At 32.1% G+C, this 16,129-nt stretch overlaps 1 protein-coding gene across 1 annotated transcript; it reads left to right on the top strand.

Annotated features, from left to right (window-relative positions):
* Nucleotides 1-5,738: 5,738 nt before the first annotated feature.
* LOC131428766 (uncharacterized) lies at nt 5,739-6,738 on the top strand (the record flags this gene model as incomplete). The annotated part of the gene is made up of 1 exon (XM_058592810.1): nt 5,739-6,738. A coding segment is annotated over one exon (570 nt), but the record flags the coding sequence as incomplete, so codon positions are not given.
* Nucleotides 6,739-16,129: the final 9,391 nt, after the last annotated feature.

The raw sequence follows: 16,129 nt of genomic DNA, 5'->3' as shown, positions 1-16,129 counted from the left end.
CAGTAAAACAGTAAAACAGTAAAACAGTAAAACAGTAAAACAGTAAAACAGTAAAACAGTAAAACAGTAAAACAGTAAAACAGTAAAACAGTAAAACAGTAAAACAGTAAAACAGTAAAACAGTAAAACAGTAAAACAGTAAAACAGTAAAACAGTAAAACAGTAAAACAGTAAAACAGTAAAACAGTAAAACAGTAAAACAGTAAAACAGTAAAACAGTAAAACAGTAAAACAGTAAAACAGTAAAACAGTAAAACAGTAAAACAGTAAAACAGTAAAACAGTAAAACAGTAAAACAGTAAAACAGTAAAACAGTAAAACAGTAAAACAGTAAAACAGTAAAACAGTAAAACAGTAAAACAGTAAAACAGTAAAACAGTAAAACAGTAAAACAGTAAAACAGTAAAACAGTAAAACAGTAAAACAGTAAAACAGTAAAACAGTAAAACAGTAAAACAGTAAAACAGTAAAACAGTAAAACAGTAAAAACAGTAAAACAGTTAAAACAGTAAAACAGTAAAACAGTAAAACAGTAAAACAGTAAAACAGTAAAACAGTAAAACAGTAAAACAGTAAAACAGTAAAACAGTAAAACAGTAAAACAGTAAAACAGTAAAACAGTAAAACAGTAAAACAGTAAAACAGTAAAACAGTAAAACAGTAAAACAGTAAAACAGTAAAACAGTAAAACAGTAAAACAGTAAAACAGTAAAACAGTAAAACAGTAAACAGTAAAACAGTAAAACAGTAAAACAGTAAAACAGTAAAACAGTAAAACAGTAAAACAGTAAAACAGTAAAACAGTAAAACAGTAAAACAGTAAAACAGTAAAACAGTAAAACAGTAAAACAGTAAAACAGTAAAACAGTAAAACAGTAAAACAGTAAAACAGTAAAACAGTAAAACAGTAAAACAGTAAAACAGTAAAACAGTAAAACAGTAAAACAGTAAAACAGTAAAACAGTAAAACAGTAAAACAGTAAAACAGTAAAACAGTAAAACAGTAAAACAGTAAAACAGTAAAACAGTAAAACAGTAAAACAGTAAAACAGTAAAACAGTAAAACAGTAAAACAGTAAAACAGTAAAACAGTAAAACAGTAAAACAGTAAAACAGTAAAACAGTAAAACAGTAAAACAGTAAAACAGTAAAACAGTAAAACAGTAAAACAGTAAAACAGTAAAACAGTAAAACAGTAAAACAGTAAAACAGTAAAACAGTAAAACAGTAAAACAGTAAAACAGTAAAACAGTAAAACAGTAAAACAGTAAAACAGTAAAACAGTAAAACAGTAAAACAGTAAAACAGTAAAACAGTAAAACAGTAAAACAGTAAAAACAGTAAAACAGTAAAACAGTAAAACAGTAAAACAGTAAAACAGTAAAACAGTAAAACAGTAAAACAGTAAAACAGTAAAACAGTAAAACAGTAAAACAGTAAAACAGTAAAACAGTAAAACAGTAAAACAGTAAAACAGTAAAACAGTAAAACAGTAAAACAGTAAAACAGTAAAACAGTAAAACAGTAAAACAGTAAAACAGTAAAACAGTAAAACAGTAAAACAGTAAAACAGTAAAACAGTAAAACAGTAAAACAGTAAAACAGTAAAACAGTAAAACAGTAAAACAGTAAAACAGTAAAACAGTAAAACAGTAAAACAGTAAAACAGTAAAACAGTAAAACAGTAAAACAGTAAAACAGTAAAACAGTAAAACAGTAAAACAGTAAAACAGTAAAACAGTAAAACAGTAAAACAGTAAAACAGTAAAACAGTAAAACAGTAAAACAGAAACAGTAAAACAGTAAAACAGTAAAACAGTAAAACAGTAAAACAGTAAAACAGTAAAACAGTAAAACAGTAAAACAGTAAAACAGTAAAACAGTAAAACAGTAAAACAGTAAAACAGTAAAACAGTAAAACAGTAAAACAGTAAAACAGTAAAACAGTAAAACAGTAAAACAGTAAAACAGTAAAACAGTAAAACAGTAAAACAGTAAAACAGTAAAACAGTAAAACAGTAAAACAGTAAAACAGTAAAACAGTAAAACAGTAAAACAGTAAAACAGTAAAACAGTAAAACAGTAAAACAGTAAAACAGTAAAACAGTAAAACAGTAAAACAGTAAAACAGTAAAACAGTAAAACAGTAAAACAGTAAAACAGTAAAACAGTAAAACAGTAAAACAGTAAAACAGTAAAACAGTAAAACAGTAAAACAGTAAAACAGTAAAACAGTAAAACAGTAAAACAGTAAAACAGTAAAACAGTAAAACAGTAAAACAGTAAAACAGTAAAACAGTAAAACAGTAAAACAGTAAAACAGTAAAACAGTAAAACAGTAAAACAGTAAAACAGTAAAACAGTAAAACAGTAAAACAGTAAAACAGTAAAACAGTAAAACAGTAAAACAGTAAAACAGTAAAACAGTAAAACAGTAAAACAGTAAAACAGTAAAACAGTAAAACAGTAAAACAGTAAAACAGTAAAACAGTAAAACAGTAAAACAGTAAAACAGTAAAACAGTAAAACAGTAAAACAGTAAAACAGTAAAACAGTAAAACAGTAAAACAGTAAAACAGTAAAACAGTAAAACAGTAAAACAGTAAAACAGTAAAACAGTAAAACAGTAAAACAGTAAAACAGTAAAACAGTAAACAGTAAAACAGTAAAACAGTAAAACAGTAAAACAGTAAAACAGTAAAACAGTAAAACAGTAAAACAGTAAAACAGTAAAACAGTAAAACAGTAAAACAGTAAAACAGTAAAACAGTAAAACAGTAAAACAGTAAAACAGTAAAACAGTAAAACAGTAAAACAGTAAAACAGTAAAACAGTAAAACAGTAAAACAGTAAAACAGTAAAACAGTAAAACAGTAAAACAGTAAAACAGTAAAACAGTAAAACAGTAAAACAGTAAAACAGTAAAACAGTAAAACAGTAAAACAGTAAAACAGTAAAACAGTAAAACAGTAAAACAGTAAAACAGTAAAACAGTAAAACAGTAAAACAGTAAAACAGTAAAACAGTAAAACAGTAAAACAGTAAAACAGTAAAACAGTAAAACAGTAAAACAGTAAAACAGTAAAACAGTAAAACAGTAAAACAGTAAAACAGTAAAACAGTAAAACAGTAAAACAGTAAAACAGTAAAACAGTAAAACAGTAAAACAGTAAAACAGTAAAACAGTAAAACAGTAAAACAGTAAAACAGTAAAACAGTAAAACAGTAAAACAGTAAAACAGTAAAACAGTAAAACAGTAAAACAGTAAAACAGTAAAACAGTAAAACAGTAAAACAGTAAAACAGTAAAACAGTAAAACAGTAAAACAGTAAAACAGTAAAACAGTAAAACAGTAAAACAGTAAAACAGTAAAACAGTAAAACAGTAAAACAGTAAAACAGTAAAACAGTAAAACAGTAAAACAGTAAAACAGTAAAACAGTAAAACAGTAAAACAGTAAAACAGTAAAACAGTAAAACAGTAAAACAGTAAAACAGTAAAACAGTAAAACAGTAAAACAGTAAAACAGTAAAACAGTAAAACAGTAAAACAGTAAAACAGTAAACAGTAAAACAGTAAAACAGTAAAACAGTAAAACAGTAAAACAGTAAAACAGTAAAACAGTAAAACAGTAAAACAGTAAAACAGTAAAACAGTAAAACAGTAAAACAGTAAAACAGTAAAACAGTAAAACAGTAAAACAGTAAAACAGTAAAACAGTAAAACAGTAAAACAGTAAAACAGTAAAACAGTAAAACAGTAAAACAGTAAAACAGTAAAACAGTAAAACAGTAAAACAGTAAAACAGTAAAACAGTAAAACAGTAAAACAGTAAAACAGTAAAACAGTAAAACAGTAAAACAGTAAAACAGTAAAACAGTAAAACAGTAAAACAGTAAAACAGTAAACAGTAAAACAGTAAAACAGTAAAACAGTAAAACAGTAAAACAGTTAAACAGTAAAACAGTAAACAGTAAAACAGTAAAACAGTAAAACAGTAAAACAGTAAAACAGTAAAACAGTAAAACAGTAAAACAGTAAAACAGTAAAACAGTAAAACAGTAAAACAGTAAAACAGTAAAACAGTAAAACAGTAAAACAGTAAAACAGTAAAACAGTAAAACAGTAAAACAGTAAAACAGTAAAACAGTAAAACAGTAAAACAGTAAAACAGTAAAACAGTAAAACAGTAAAACAGTAAAACAGTAAAACAGTAAAACAGTAAAACAGTAAAACAGTAAAACAGTAAAACAGTAAAACAGTAAAACAGTAAAACAGTAAAACAGTAAAACAGTAAAACAGTAAAACAGTAAAACAGTAAAACAGTAAAACAGTAAAACAGTAAAACAGTAAAACAGTAAAACAGTAAAACAGTAAAACAGTAAAACAGTAAAACAGTAAAACAGTAAAACAGTAAAACAGTAAAACAGTAAAACAGTAAAACAGTAAAACAGTAAAACAGTAAAACAGTAAAACAGTAAAACAGTAAAACAGTAAAACAGTAAAACAGTAAAACAGTAAAACAGTAAAACAGTAAAACAGTAAAACAGTAAAACAGTAAAACAGTAAAACAGTAAAACAGTAAAACAGTAAAACAGTAAAACAGTAAAACAGTAAAACAGTAAAACAGTAAAACAGTAAAACAGTAAAACAGTAAAACAGTAAAACAGTAAAACAGTAAAACAGTAAAACAGTAAAACAGTAAAACAGTAAAACAGTAAAACAGTAAAACAGTAAAACAGTAAAACAGTAAAACAGTAAAACAGTAAAACAGTAAAACAGTAAAACAGTAAAACAGTAAAACAGTAAAACAGTAAAACAGTAAAACAGTAAAACAGTAAAACAGTAAAACAGTAAAACAGTAAAACAGTAAAACAGTAAAACAGTAAAACAGTAAAACAGTAAAACAGTAAAACAGTAAAACAGTAAAACAGTAAAACAGTAAAACAGTAAAACAGTAAAACAGTAAAACAGTAAAACAGTAAAACAGTAAAACAGTAAAACAGTAAAACAGTAAAACAGTAAAACAGTAAAACAGTAAAACAGTAAAACAGTAAAACAGTAAAACAGTAAAACAGTAAAACAGTAAAACAGTAAAACAGTAAAACAGTAAAACAGTAAAACAGTAAAACAGTAAAACAGTAAAACAGTAAAACAGTAAAACAGTAAAACAGTAAAACAGTAAAACAGTAAAACAGTAAAACAGTAAAACAGTAAAACAGTAAAACAGTAAAACAGTAAAACAGTAAAACAGTAAAACAGTAAAACAGTAAAACAGTAAAACAGTAAAACAGTAAAACAGTCAAACAGTAAAACAGTAAAACAGTGAAACAGTAAAACAGTAAAACAGTAAAACAGTAAAACAGTAAAACAGTAAAACAGTAAAACAGTAAAACAGTAAAACAGTGAAACAGTAAAACAGTAAAACAGTAAAAGAGTAAAACAGTAAAACAGTAAAGCAGTAAAACAGTAAAACAGTAAAACAGTAAAACAGTAAAGCAGTAAAACAGTAAAACAGTAAAACAGTAAAACAGTAAAACAGTAAAGCAGTAAAACAGTAAAACAGTAAAACAGCAAAACAATAAAATAGTAATACGTTTTACTGAAAAATAAGAAAACCAAAGACCATACTCAGAAATCGAAGTATGAAGCTTCTAATCCTAATCATTTCAATAGTTTCATAGCTTTCTATCTATCCTAGGAGAACTTTTCACCACTTTGTTTAAGAACAGCTTGAAGGAAAAATTTGACAGGTGTTTCCCATTCTGTTTCCAGGGGAGTTCCCAGCAGCAATGCAGCGCGCGGGCCAACCGCATCATCGCACGCCCCAGCATCACCAGTTGTTAGTGTTGCTGTCTGTTTTTATCTCGTCGCTATTGTGCTACAGACTGGTGTCCGGTCGCGACCAGGTTTCACCGACGTAGCCATTTTACTAGACGCCTACGCCAGCCTAGTGCTTAGATTGTTTCTGTTAGTAACGCACACAATCTGTCGTACACTGATTAATCAGATTATGAAGCTCATTCGCCTATGGCGCCGCAGTGCTAATAGTAGTCGCCTACACGCACCCATTCTACAGTTAGTGCCACTGTTTTCACCACTAGCCCTACAGAAAATCACTTCTTCCCTGCCCACACGGTGGCAGCACAATCACCGTCGACGGATATCGACACTACGACTGGAAGCACCCGTTCTACCACGGCGGACGGACTTCGTCTCGTTAGCGCAGTTATTAGTGAACCTTAAGGATCACACATTTGAGTTTGTGTTGCATAACCTGTGGAATCAAAGATTCGCAGTTAGATGAAAACATTTTAAGCTGTAGGTTAATGAATCATGACGGTTACTGTAAATTTATTATAATCTAAACAGAGATAATGAAAACTTACAAATAACAAAAGAAGAAAAAGTAAATGAAATCTAGTCTAAGGTCATCTGTTATTACGAATAAGCTTTAGGTATCTATTACTAGAATCAATGAATAAGTTAATAAATTTCAAAATAGTTTTCCAAAGGAAAGCAGCTAAAAACAATTGTGGGAGATGTAATCCAAAGACACGAATACTGAATTCATTTTATGCCACGTTGAAACGTTATGGACAAGAGTATTGGTATTTGAGTGATATTTTCATATTAAACCTATGGTGAAAACAACACGAGAAAATATAATGAAATATGAAAAAATACCATAAAACAATATATGATAAATGAATGTACAAAATTATGAAAAATATATATAAAAGAAAAATATACATCAACTTGATCTGTCATTGCTTAATGCATGTCCGAATTTACAAAGTGAACAAATACTTCTTTCCTGTACTGTCTGCCATTTAGTTTCTTGTGGGCTTCAGTAAAAAAGTCCTCGTAATCCCATTTTTTTGGAAAATCAGCTGAATTTTTTGTACACATTTAAATCACGCGTGATTTATAAAATTCGCTTGACAATACAACGTCTAGTTGAAATTGTTACTTAGCAATTAATAAACTTTCACTGTACATAAACTCTCAAGTTTTAACATTATGAAATGCTTCACGTGTCTCGAACATACGGCAACCAGCTGGAGTTCCTTTTCACGCTCTTCTATTTTCTAGGAGATGACTGAACCGATGTCAAGTTGCTCGAGCTACTAACAGATTAATGATCAATTGTGAATACCAAATGGTCACATAAAGACTGTATGGAATGTATGGACGCACTTTGATTTCGCTGTTAATAATTCACAAGTGTTAGATATTAAAATTTTATTCGATATACTGATAATGTTAGACTACAACAACAGAATATTATTCTGAACATTTGCTACTTAGCCATTGTAGATTAGCTGGCGCTCCTTCTTGCGAACGTTCCTCATTAAATTCCGTACAGACTTCTTGGCGACAAGTTTTGACACTTTTTTCCTATCTTTTTCGAACTGTTGAACGGTTTCCTAAGATGTGCCTTCGTTAATGCCCAAAATTCCTCAATTGGTCGAAGTTGTGGGCAATTTGGTGGATTCATGTCTTTTGGGACGAAAGTGACATTTTTGGTAGTATGCCATTCCACCGTTGATTTCAAGTAGTGGCAAGAAGCAAGATCTTGCCAGAAGACAACAGGATCCTTGTGGCTTCGAATCATGGGTAGAAGTCGTTTTTGTAAACATTCCTTGATGTATATTTCGCTGTTCATTGAAACAGTGGTGATGAAGGGCTTCGAAATCTTACCGCAGCTACAAATTGCTTGCCAGACCATAGCTTTCTTACCAAATTTTTCGACTTCAATCGATGTCTCGGACTGGTTTAACACTAGCCCTTCTCGCACCGTATAATAGTGTGGTCCCGGCAAGGATTTGTAATCGAGTTTCACGTAGGTTTCGTCGTCCATGATTATGCAGTTCAAATTTCCAGCAAGAATCGTATTGTACAGCTTTAGAACCCTCGTCCTGATCGATACTTCTTGTTTCGGACTACGTTTTGGTTGCTTCTGCTTCTTATAGGTTCGAAGATTCAAACGTTCTTGAGCACGAAGAAATTTGACTTCGAAGTGCCCACTTTTTTGGCCACATCCCGAACTGAAACCTCCTTCTTTTGCTCGACGCCTTCAGTATACGTTTATCCAACTGAGGGTTAGCAGGACCCGACCCGTTTTTGGTTTATCCTCAAAGGTGTTATCCTCACCGAACTTCCTGATTGCATTTCGCATGGCTTTTTCGCTTACTCCTTCCATTTTTGCTATCTTTCTCAGTGACAGTCCGCGTTCTGTGCACCATTTGTACACAATTTTTCGACGTTGTTCTGCTGAAAGTTCACGCATTTCGACACAAACTAATGAAAACGAATAAACAACTGCACAAGTGGTTAGAGAAAAGTGTAAACAACAGGACGCAGCCATAAAAATTGACAGATTCTTAACCATTGCCAAATGGCACCGGTTTTTGGTGGCATCCATACTTTCTGGGACAGTCTTTAGCGGTCAATTGCCTGGTCCAGAGATATAATGGAATGTGTGACGTTCTCGACAAACCAATTTTTTTCTCCGTTAATTTTTTTCGGTTCATTGTACCAGTCGGAAAATAAAATTGCCGTTACTTCAAAATGTTGATTTCAGCTCCACCAAACCTTTCGTGTTCCTTTTGGGTCCTATAAGAGCTATGCAGAATTTTAGCTCGATTGCTGAAACCAGGCCCGTACCCAGGATTTCGTTCCGGAAGGGGCCCAAATCAAAAGTAAAACTACTAACTTCTTCATATCTAATTCTTGGTGCGTCTTTAGTACCTCTTGTTTCTTGGAAGCGTGAGTTCAAACTCAAAAGTAATTACGAACTGCAAAACAGAACCCACGAGAATTTCTCATAGAGAACTAGGACAATTTTCGAAAGCATGGTTTCATAGATTTCTATTGAATTTCAACCAAATCCAAACTCCGAAAAACACAAGATAATGGGCCGTATGAATAAAATGTAGTAAAGTCTGTTTTTTTTTTTTTTTTTTTTTTTTTTTAAATAACTATTCATTGGAATATGAGTTAAAATTAAATTATTAAGATTTAAATTGGGTGTTCAGCCACAAGTGGTGACTTTTCAGCCCTGTTATATATATATGATTTGGTTATTACCATGAAGACATTATTTGCTTCCGCAATTCTGAGATTATTGTGTAGGGAAAATTCTAAACCTACTTGTATTGTGTAATGGGGAAAAGGAACTTATATACTAACTTACTAACTAATACAGAGAGCGAATCGATTCAATTGAAGATTGCATCGATTTTTGTCGGAATTTGCTTATAATATTATGTGACATTACATCTAATGGATCTATATTTGTGAGTCTGTGTAACTCATTTGTACTAAACCAGGGAGGACGCTTCAAAATCATTTTCAGAATTTTATTCTGAATCCTTTGAAGCGCTTTCTTCCTGGTGGAACAACAACTTGAAAAAATTGGTACCGCATAAAGCATGGCTGGTCTGAAAATTTGTTTATAAATTAACAGTTTGTTTTTTAGACAGAGCTTAGAATTTCTGTTTATAAGAGGATATAAACATTTAATATATTTATTACACTTTGCCTGGATTCCTTCAATGTGATCCTTGAAAGTGAGTTTTTTGTCATACGTTAAACCTAAGTATTTAGCTTGATCAGACCATGTCAATTCCAAGCCATTCAATTTAAGAATGTGATTATTGTTTGGTTTAAGAAAAGAAGCTCTTGGCTTGTGAGGAAAGATAATTAATTGCGTTTTTGCTGCATTTGGTTTAATTTTCCATTTTGACAGATAATCACTGAAAATATTTAAACTTCTTTGTAGGCGACTGCAGATCACTCTTAGATTTCTACCTGTGGCTAACAGACTTGTGTCGTCACAGAATAGCGATTTCTGACAACCAACGGGTAGATTTGGAAGATCAGAAGTGAAAATATTATACAAGATTGGAGCTACGCTCGAACCCTGCGGAACACCGGCTCGTACGGGTAGCAATTCAGATTTACAATTCTGATAGTTAACCTGAAGAGTACGATCAATTAAATAATTTTGAATCATTTTGATCAAATAAATAGGAAACTGGAAATCAGACATTTTTGCTATTAAACCTTTGTGCCAAACACTGTCGAATGCTTTTTCTATGTCTAGAAGAGCAACTCCAGTGGATAACCCAGAAGATTTATTTGATTTTAGCATGTTCGTTACTCTGACAAGCTGATGAGTAGTTGAATGTTCATGACGAAATCCAAACTGCTCTGGTAAAAAAATTGAATTCTCATTTATATGAGTCATCATTCTCAACAAGATAATTTTTTCAAAAAGTTTACTGATAGAAGAAAGTAAGCTAATTGGGCGATAACTTGATGTTTCTGCTGGGTTTTTATCAGGTTTTAGGATAGGAATTACTTTAGCGTTTTTCCATCTTTTTGGGAAGTAAGCTAATGAAAAACACTTGTAGAAAATTTTAACCAGGAGTCTCAAGGCAACATCGGGAAGATTTTTAATAAGAATATTAAAAATTCCATCATTACCAGGAGCCTTCATGTTTTTGAGTTTCCTAATAATTGATTTAATTTCATCAAAATTCGTCTCAATAATGTCATCGTGTGATAACACTTGGGTTGAAATATGATCATATTTCAGTGAGACTTCATTTTCAATAGGACTCACAACGTTTAAATTAAAATTGTGAACACTCTCGAACTGCTGAGCAAGCTTTTGAGCTTTTTCACCATTTGTAAGAAGTATTTGATTTCCTTCCTTGAGAGCAGGAATTGGTTTCTGAGGTTTCTTAAGAACCTTAGAAAGTTTCCAGAAAGGTTTAGAATATGGTTTAATTTGTTCAACTTCTTTAGCGAAATTTTCATTTCGCAAAAGAGTAAATCTATGTTTAATTTCTTTTTGTAAATCCTTAACTATGTTTTTCATAGCAGGATCACGAGAACGTTGATATTGTCGTCGACGAACATTCTTCAACCGAATGAGCAGTTGAAGATTGTCATCGATGATAGGAGAATTTAATTTAGTTTGAGCTTTGGGAACGGAAAGATTTCTAGCTTCGATAATATAATGATTCAAATTGTCAATTGCTGTGTCGATGTCCGCAGAATTTTCTAAAATAGTTTCATGATCCACATGATTTTCAATGTGAGATCTGTAATCCAACCAATTAGCTCTATGATAGTTGAAAATAGAACTAATTGGATTAATTATAGCTTCGTTGGAAAGTCTGAATGTTACTGGAAGATGATCTGAGTCAAAGTCAGCATGAGTAATCGGTTCACTACAAATGTGACTTTGATCTGTTAGAACCAGATCAATTGTAGACGGGTTTTTCACGGAAGAGAAACAAGTAGGATTACTGGGATGAAGAACTGTGAAGTAACCAGCTGAGAGTTGATTATGAAGTATTTTACCATTACTGTTATTTTGCCTACAATTCCACTGGACATGCTTAGCATTTAAGTCCCCTATTACGAAAAATTTCGATCGATATCTTGTATAAGTTATAAGTTTTTGCAAATCGCCTTTAAAGAAATTTAATTGTTCGCCGGTGCATTGGAATGGCAAATATGCTCCAGCGATGAAATAAATTCCATGAATGGTTTCAACTTCGATTCCCAAGCTTTCAATAACTTTAGTATTGAAAGAAGGTAAAATTCGATGTTTAATTTGCCGTTGGACAAAAATGGCAACTCCACCACCCATTCCAGTAAACCTGTCAAATCGATGAACCACATAATGTGGATTACTTTTCAATTTTACATTTGGTTTAAGAAAAGTTTCTGTCACAATGGCAATATGAATTTTGTGAACTTTGAGAAAATTATAAAATTCATCTTCACTCGATTTCAAAGATCGAGCATTCCAATTTAAAATATTCAAATAATTATTTAACATCACTGTTCAATTTTAAATTCATTATAATATTATTTGCAAATTTCCATCCGATTTGAAATGTTTCAAAAAGTGATGAAGTCGAATTCATTTGGATGATCATTTGAAAAAGTTGATCTTGTAGGTAGATCATTTTATTTTCAGTTATATCGCCTAAATCGACTTCATTTAAAGAAGCGAATGGCATTGAAGGAATATTTGTAGGTAGACTGCCATTAGAAGAAGATGATTTGGCCGGTCTACCTATTAATAAATTGTTTTCGTTAGAAGAAGAACTGCAAGGCGGTCCTGTGTTTTGATTATTTACATTAGAAGAAATAGGTGATAGATTTCTACCTAATATACCAGCATAACTGACATTAGAAGAAGATGATGACGAGGTCGATCTACCTGTCAATAAATTGTTTTCGTTAGAAGACGAATTGGCAGGCGTACCTGTTTTTTGTTTCGAAGAAATCAGTGCCGAATTTGGCGTGGCATTTGTAACGGTTTTCTGATTTTCAGGTATGTTCTGTAAATTTAAGGTCGTTGATTTGACTTGTTGTCTAAGCGAACGAGCGTTTAAAATTTTTTCCCTGACAGGACATTTCAAATAATTGGATTTATGATTTCCATTGCAATTTGAACATGAAAATTTATCAGTGGTTTCATTCATTGGACAAACGTCTTTCGAATGCGATTTACCACAATTCAAACACCGTATATCCATATGACAATTTTTGGTTCCATGGCCGAAGCCTTGGCAACGACGACATTGCGTTAAGTTTGCAATACGATTATGCCGTTTATAATGTTCCCAATGAATTTTAATGTGGGAAATGAAACGTACTTTTTCTAAAGTTTTCAAATTGTTTACATCACTTCGATTGAAGTGTATTAGGTAAAGTTCATGGGAAATTCCAGAGCGTGGTTTAGAAGTACCATTCGCTCTTTTTTTCATAAGTATTACTTGGGAAGGAGCAAAACCAAGCAATTCTTTTAGTTCATTTTTAATTTCATCAATACTTTGATCATTTGATAATCCTTTCAAGACAGCCTTGAAGGGTCTGTCTGATTTTATATCATATGAATAAAATTTATGAAGTTTCTCGGACAAATATCGAATAAGACGTTCGTAATCTTCCAATCCATCCACCAAGACTCGACATTCTCCTCTTCGTCCGATTTGAAATGAGACTTTTACTTCCGGGAGAAAAGTAGAAAGCTCAGTACGGAATGCTTTGAAGTCGGAAATCATCACCGTCACTGGTGGCATAGATTGATGTTTCTTCCCAGAACGACAAGCGTCCATTTTGGGAATTTTTGAAGAATTTTCTTCTATGTCGCTACAATCGGATTCAGGAAGAATCTCGTAAATATTGTTAGACGGCATAGAATCAACGGAAGGGAAATCCGTCCGTTGTCTTTCATTTTTACATTCAGATTCTATAAGATCGTGAATGTTATTATAAAAATGTTGAATAACGGATTGTGATTTATTCCGTATTGAATTATTTTTAGCCTTAGGCTTGTTGCCTTTCCGGTTGGACGCAGGCATTTTGGAAATTAATGAAATTTTAAATTAAATTAACTAGGCTAAATTAGTCTTCGATTAGACTCCTAGCTAGCCTTAAAAAAGGCTGATTAATTTCTTAGTCACTCTAATATCACTCTTTGTATCACTTAGTCACTCTAATATCACTCTTTGTATCACTTAGTCACTTAGTTAGTGATTCAGGTAGCCTTGAAAAAGACTGAAGCCTTGAATCAATGAAACTCTAGGTAGCCAGAAAAAAATTCCAGGAGCCAAGAGCTATACGCGTGCGGTGCGAACGACTGTTCAACACCGACTGAAGTCTGTTGTTTGTAGTATCTTCTCAACAACATAGTCCACAGAGTAAAACAAGTTTGGTTTGGTTTTAATTTCACTATTTCACTTCATCAGCAAACACACGAGTAGCGTCCTCTGGAGCTACCTACCGAAAATTTGTAGTAAATACTACATGTTAGAACGTTGTTGTGTAGTAAAGTCTCTGCTTTTGACAGGAACGTGATCCACATGTAGCATTTACTACCGAAATTCAAGCATGCTACGTTTTATTCATACGGCCCAATGAATGGTTACTAAGGGGTTAACCAATTTTTGTGTCTAGGGCACATAACCGTTTTTGTATACTTTATGTTAACCGATGTTATCAGTTAGTGAATCGAAAACGAAAAGCCGCTGAAGAAATATTCATCTATTTAGAGGGTGCGTTAGTTTATAAGAGCTCAGACATTCTTGTAACGTAGTAATTGAAGACAATTCAGCCAAGGTGGTCTTTGAAGAGCAAATAGAATGAAACACTTTTTACTTTCGTACCCTTTCGATCCAATCGATTCTAACATTGTCTTGTTTCACAATTGTAATTCCGTATTCTAGAATACTGCGTACTATTTCGATGTAAACATTCTAGAGAAAATACACAGTCTCGAGTCATTATTGATTTTTTCTGTAATCGGTCGCTCCAATAATACACACTAATACTCACTGTCGATGGTTTCATTTTCATTTTTCAAGGCAGTTCATCAAAAGTATACCATGATAATCCCAGATAATCGACATCATGACCTGTCCAACCTATTGAACCTCCGTAAACTGCATCGGAACACTCGTTTCGGTTTCAGTACATTCTCGGATAATCATTCTGTTCCCTGGCGTGTAACAGGTGATCCAGGTTTCGTCAAAAGTTACCAACGTACAAAAAAGTCCAACCGAACAAGTTTCCAACGTGCGCTCGCGTTCGTCTTCTGCCTTAAATAGAACTTACTCTACTATGGAGCGCCTTTTCAAAATTTGACTTAACCAAAAACATAATTTTTCTCCATGCTATCGGAAATATGATCAACAATTTATGACTCATATTTTTTATATAATAACTTTTGTTTGGTTTCCATCGCCGCTGCGACTCTCAAAAATGTTTTGTAACCAAAATCCTTAACCAAAAAGTGTTCTATGTATGAAAAATAAATGTGTAAATAGTATGTGAAAAGTAAACCATAATTTCCTTTTTCGGGAGGGGCACCTCCCCTCTGGGTATGTGTCTGGCTGAAACTATATTTTCTGGGTACGTGCCTGGTTGAAACTATATATCCGAGGTTTGTATGGGTTTAGTAAGAGAAATACGCTTTTTACAAAAAAAATCGGTTGCAGTTCAGTCTATAAACTTTAAAAATCAGTATATGTTTTGTTTTCGTAGGAAGTTTAACCAAAGATAAACTCAAGATTACAATTTTCCATACGATTCATTGAAAAATGTTGGGTCATCGTGAACCAGTTGGTTCAGTAATAATGTAATTTTATTGACCCTCCGTTAATAAGCGTCGACTAGTTCCGATAAAATGCCATGGAAACAATACAAGCTACAAAGGAAGCGAACATATGTTTACATTCAGCACATACTGATTTATTGCCACAACTGACTTTAATGCTTCATGGGATGAGGTAATAATAAACTAAATAAAATCTAGGCAACGGTTCTAAGTAGTTTTAACTTTCTTATTATAAGAATCACTGGATGTAAGGAAAAATTGCTCAATATCTTTCATACTGTAACTTAATATTTTTCCAAACATAAACAATCATTGTCATAGTTAAGACGCATCTAGCGATCAGACGCTTGTTGCTTTGCTCCAAAAGACTGAAACTGACAGTGAACCGAGCTCATCGAGGGGTCCTATTCAAATGATACATAAGAAATCGCAGACTACTTGAGTTTATCTTTTTTTTAACGAAGAAGAAAACTTTCGAAGATAGTTACTCAGCTTAGAACGAAGAATCTTTTTTAGTGACATAGCATGCTCTAAACCTTGCTATAAAGACACCCACCTTCCAGTTGACGGTTACGGAAATACCGGAAACAGTGGTCAAAAACTACAAAACGGAACTCACTTATTTTTCTCAGAGTAGACTGAAGGCTGAACCGATTTTCATTAATTTAGACTCAAATGAAAAGTCCCATAGCTCAATAGAGTGCTAATAATTTTTATTAAGACCTAACTTCTGATACCGGGACGAGAGAGTGAGGTGTATTTAAAATTCACTCAGAGCGAAGCTCCAAAAAACTCTTCTTAATTTGACATAATTGTTTACAAATTCAAAAGGTTATTTTAGTTCATACCCAAATAAACATTATAATTTCTGTTCAAGGTTTCTATAAAGTTTTTGACAGAACCCTCTAGTGATATTTATGAAAATATAAGTAATACGAGAAGGGCATCATTGCACCACCAAAGAGTATATGTATGCA

Source organism: Malaya genurostris, chromosome 2 (assembly GCF_030247185.1).
Source record: "Malaya genurostris strain Urasoe2022 chromosome 2, Malgen_1.1, whole genome shotgun sequence".
NCBI lineage: Eukaryota > Metazoa > Arthropoda > Insecta > Diptera > Culicidae > Malaya > Malaya genurostris.
Note: the sequence above shows the minus strand (reverse complement) of the source record. Positions and strands in the feature narration are given on the sequence as shown.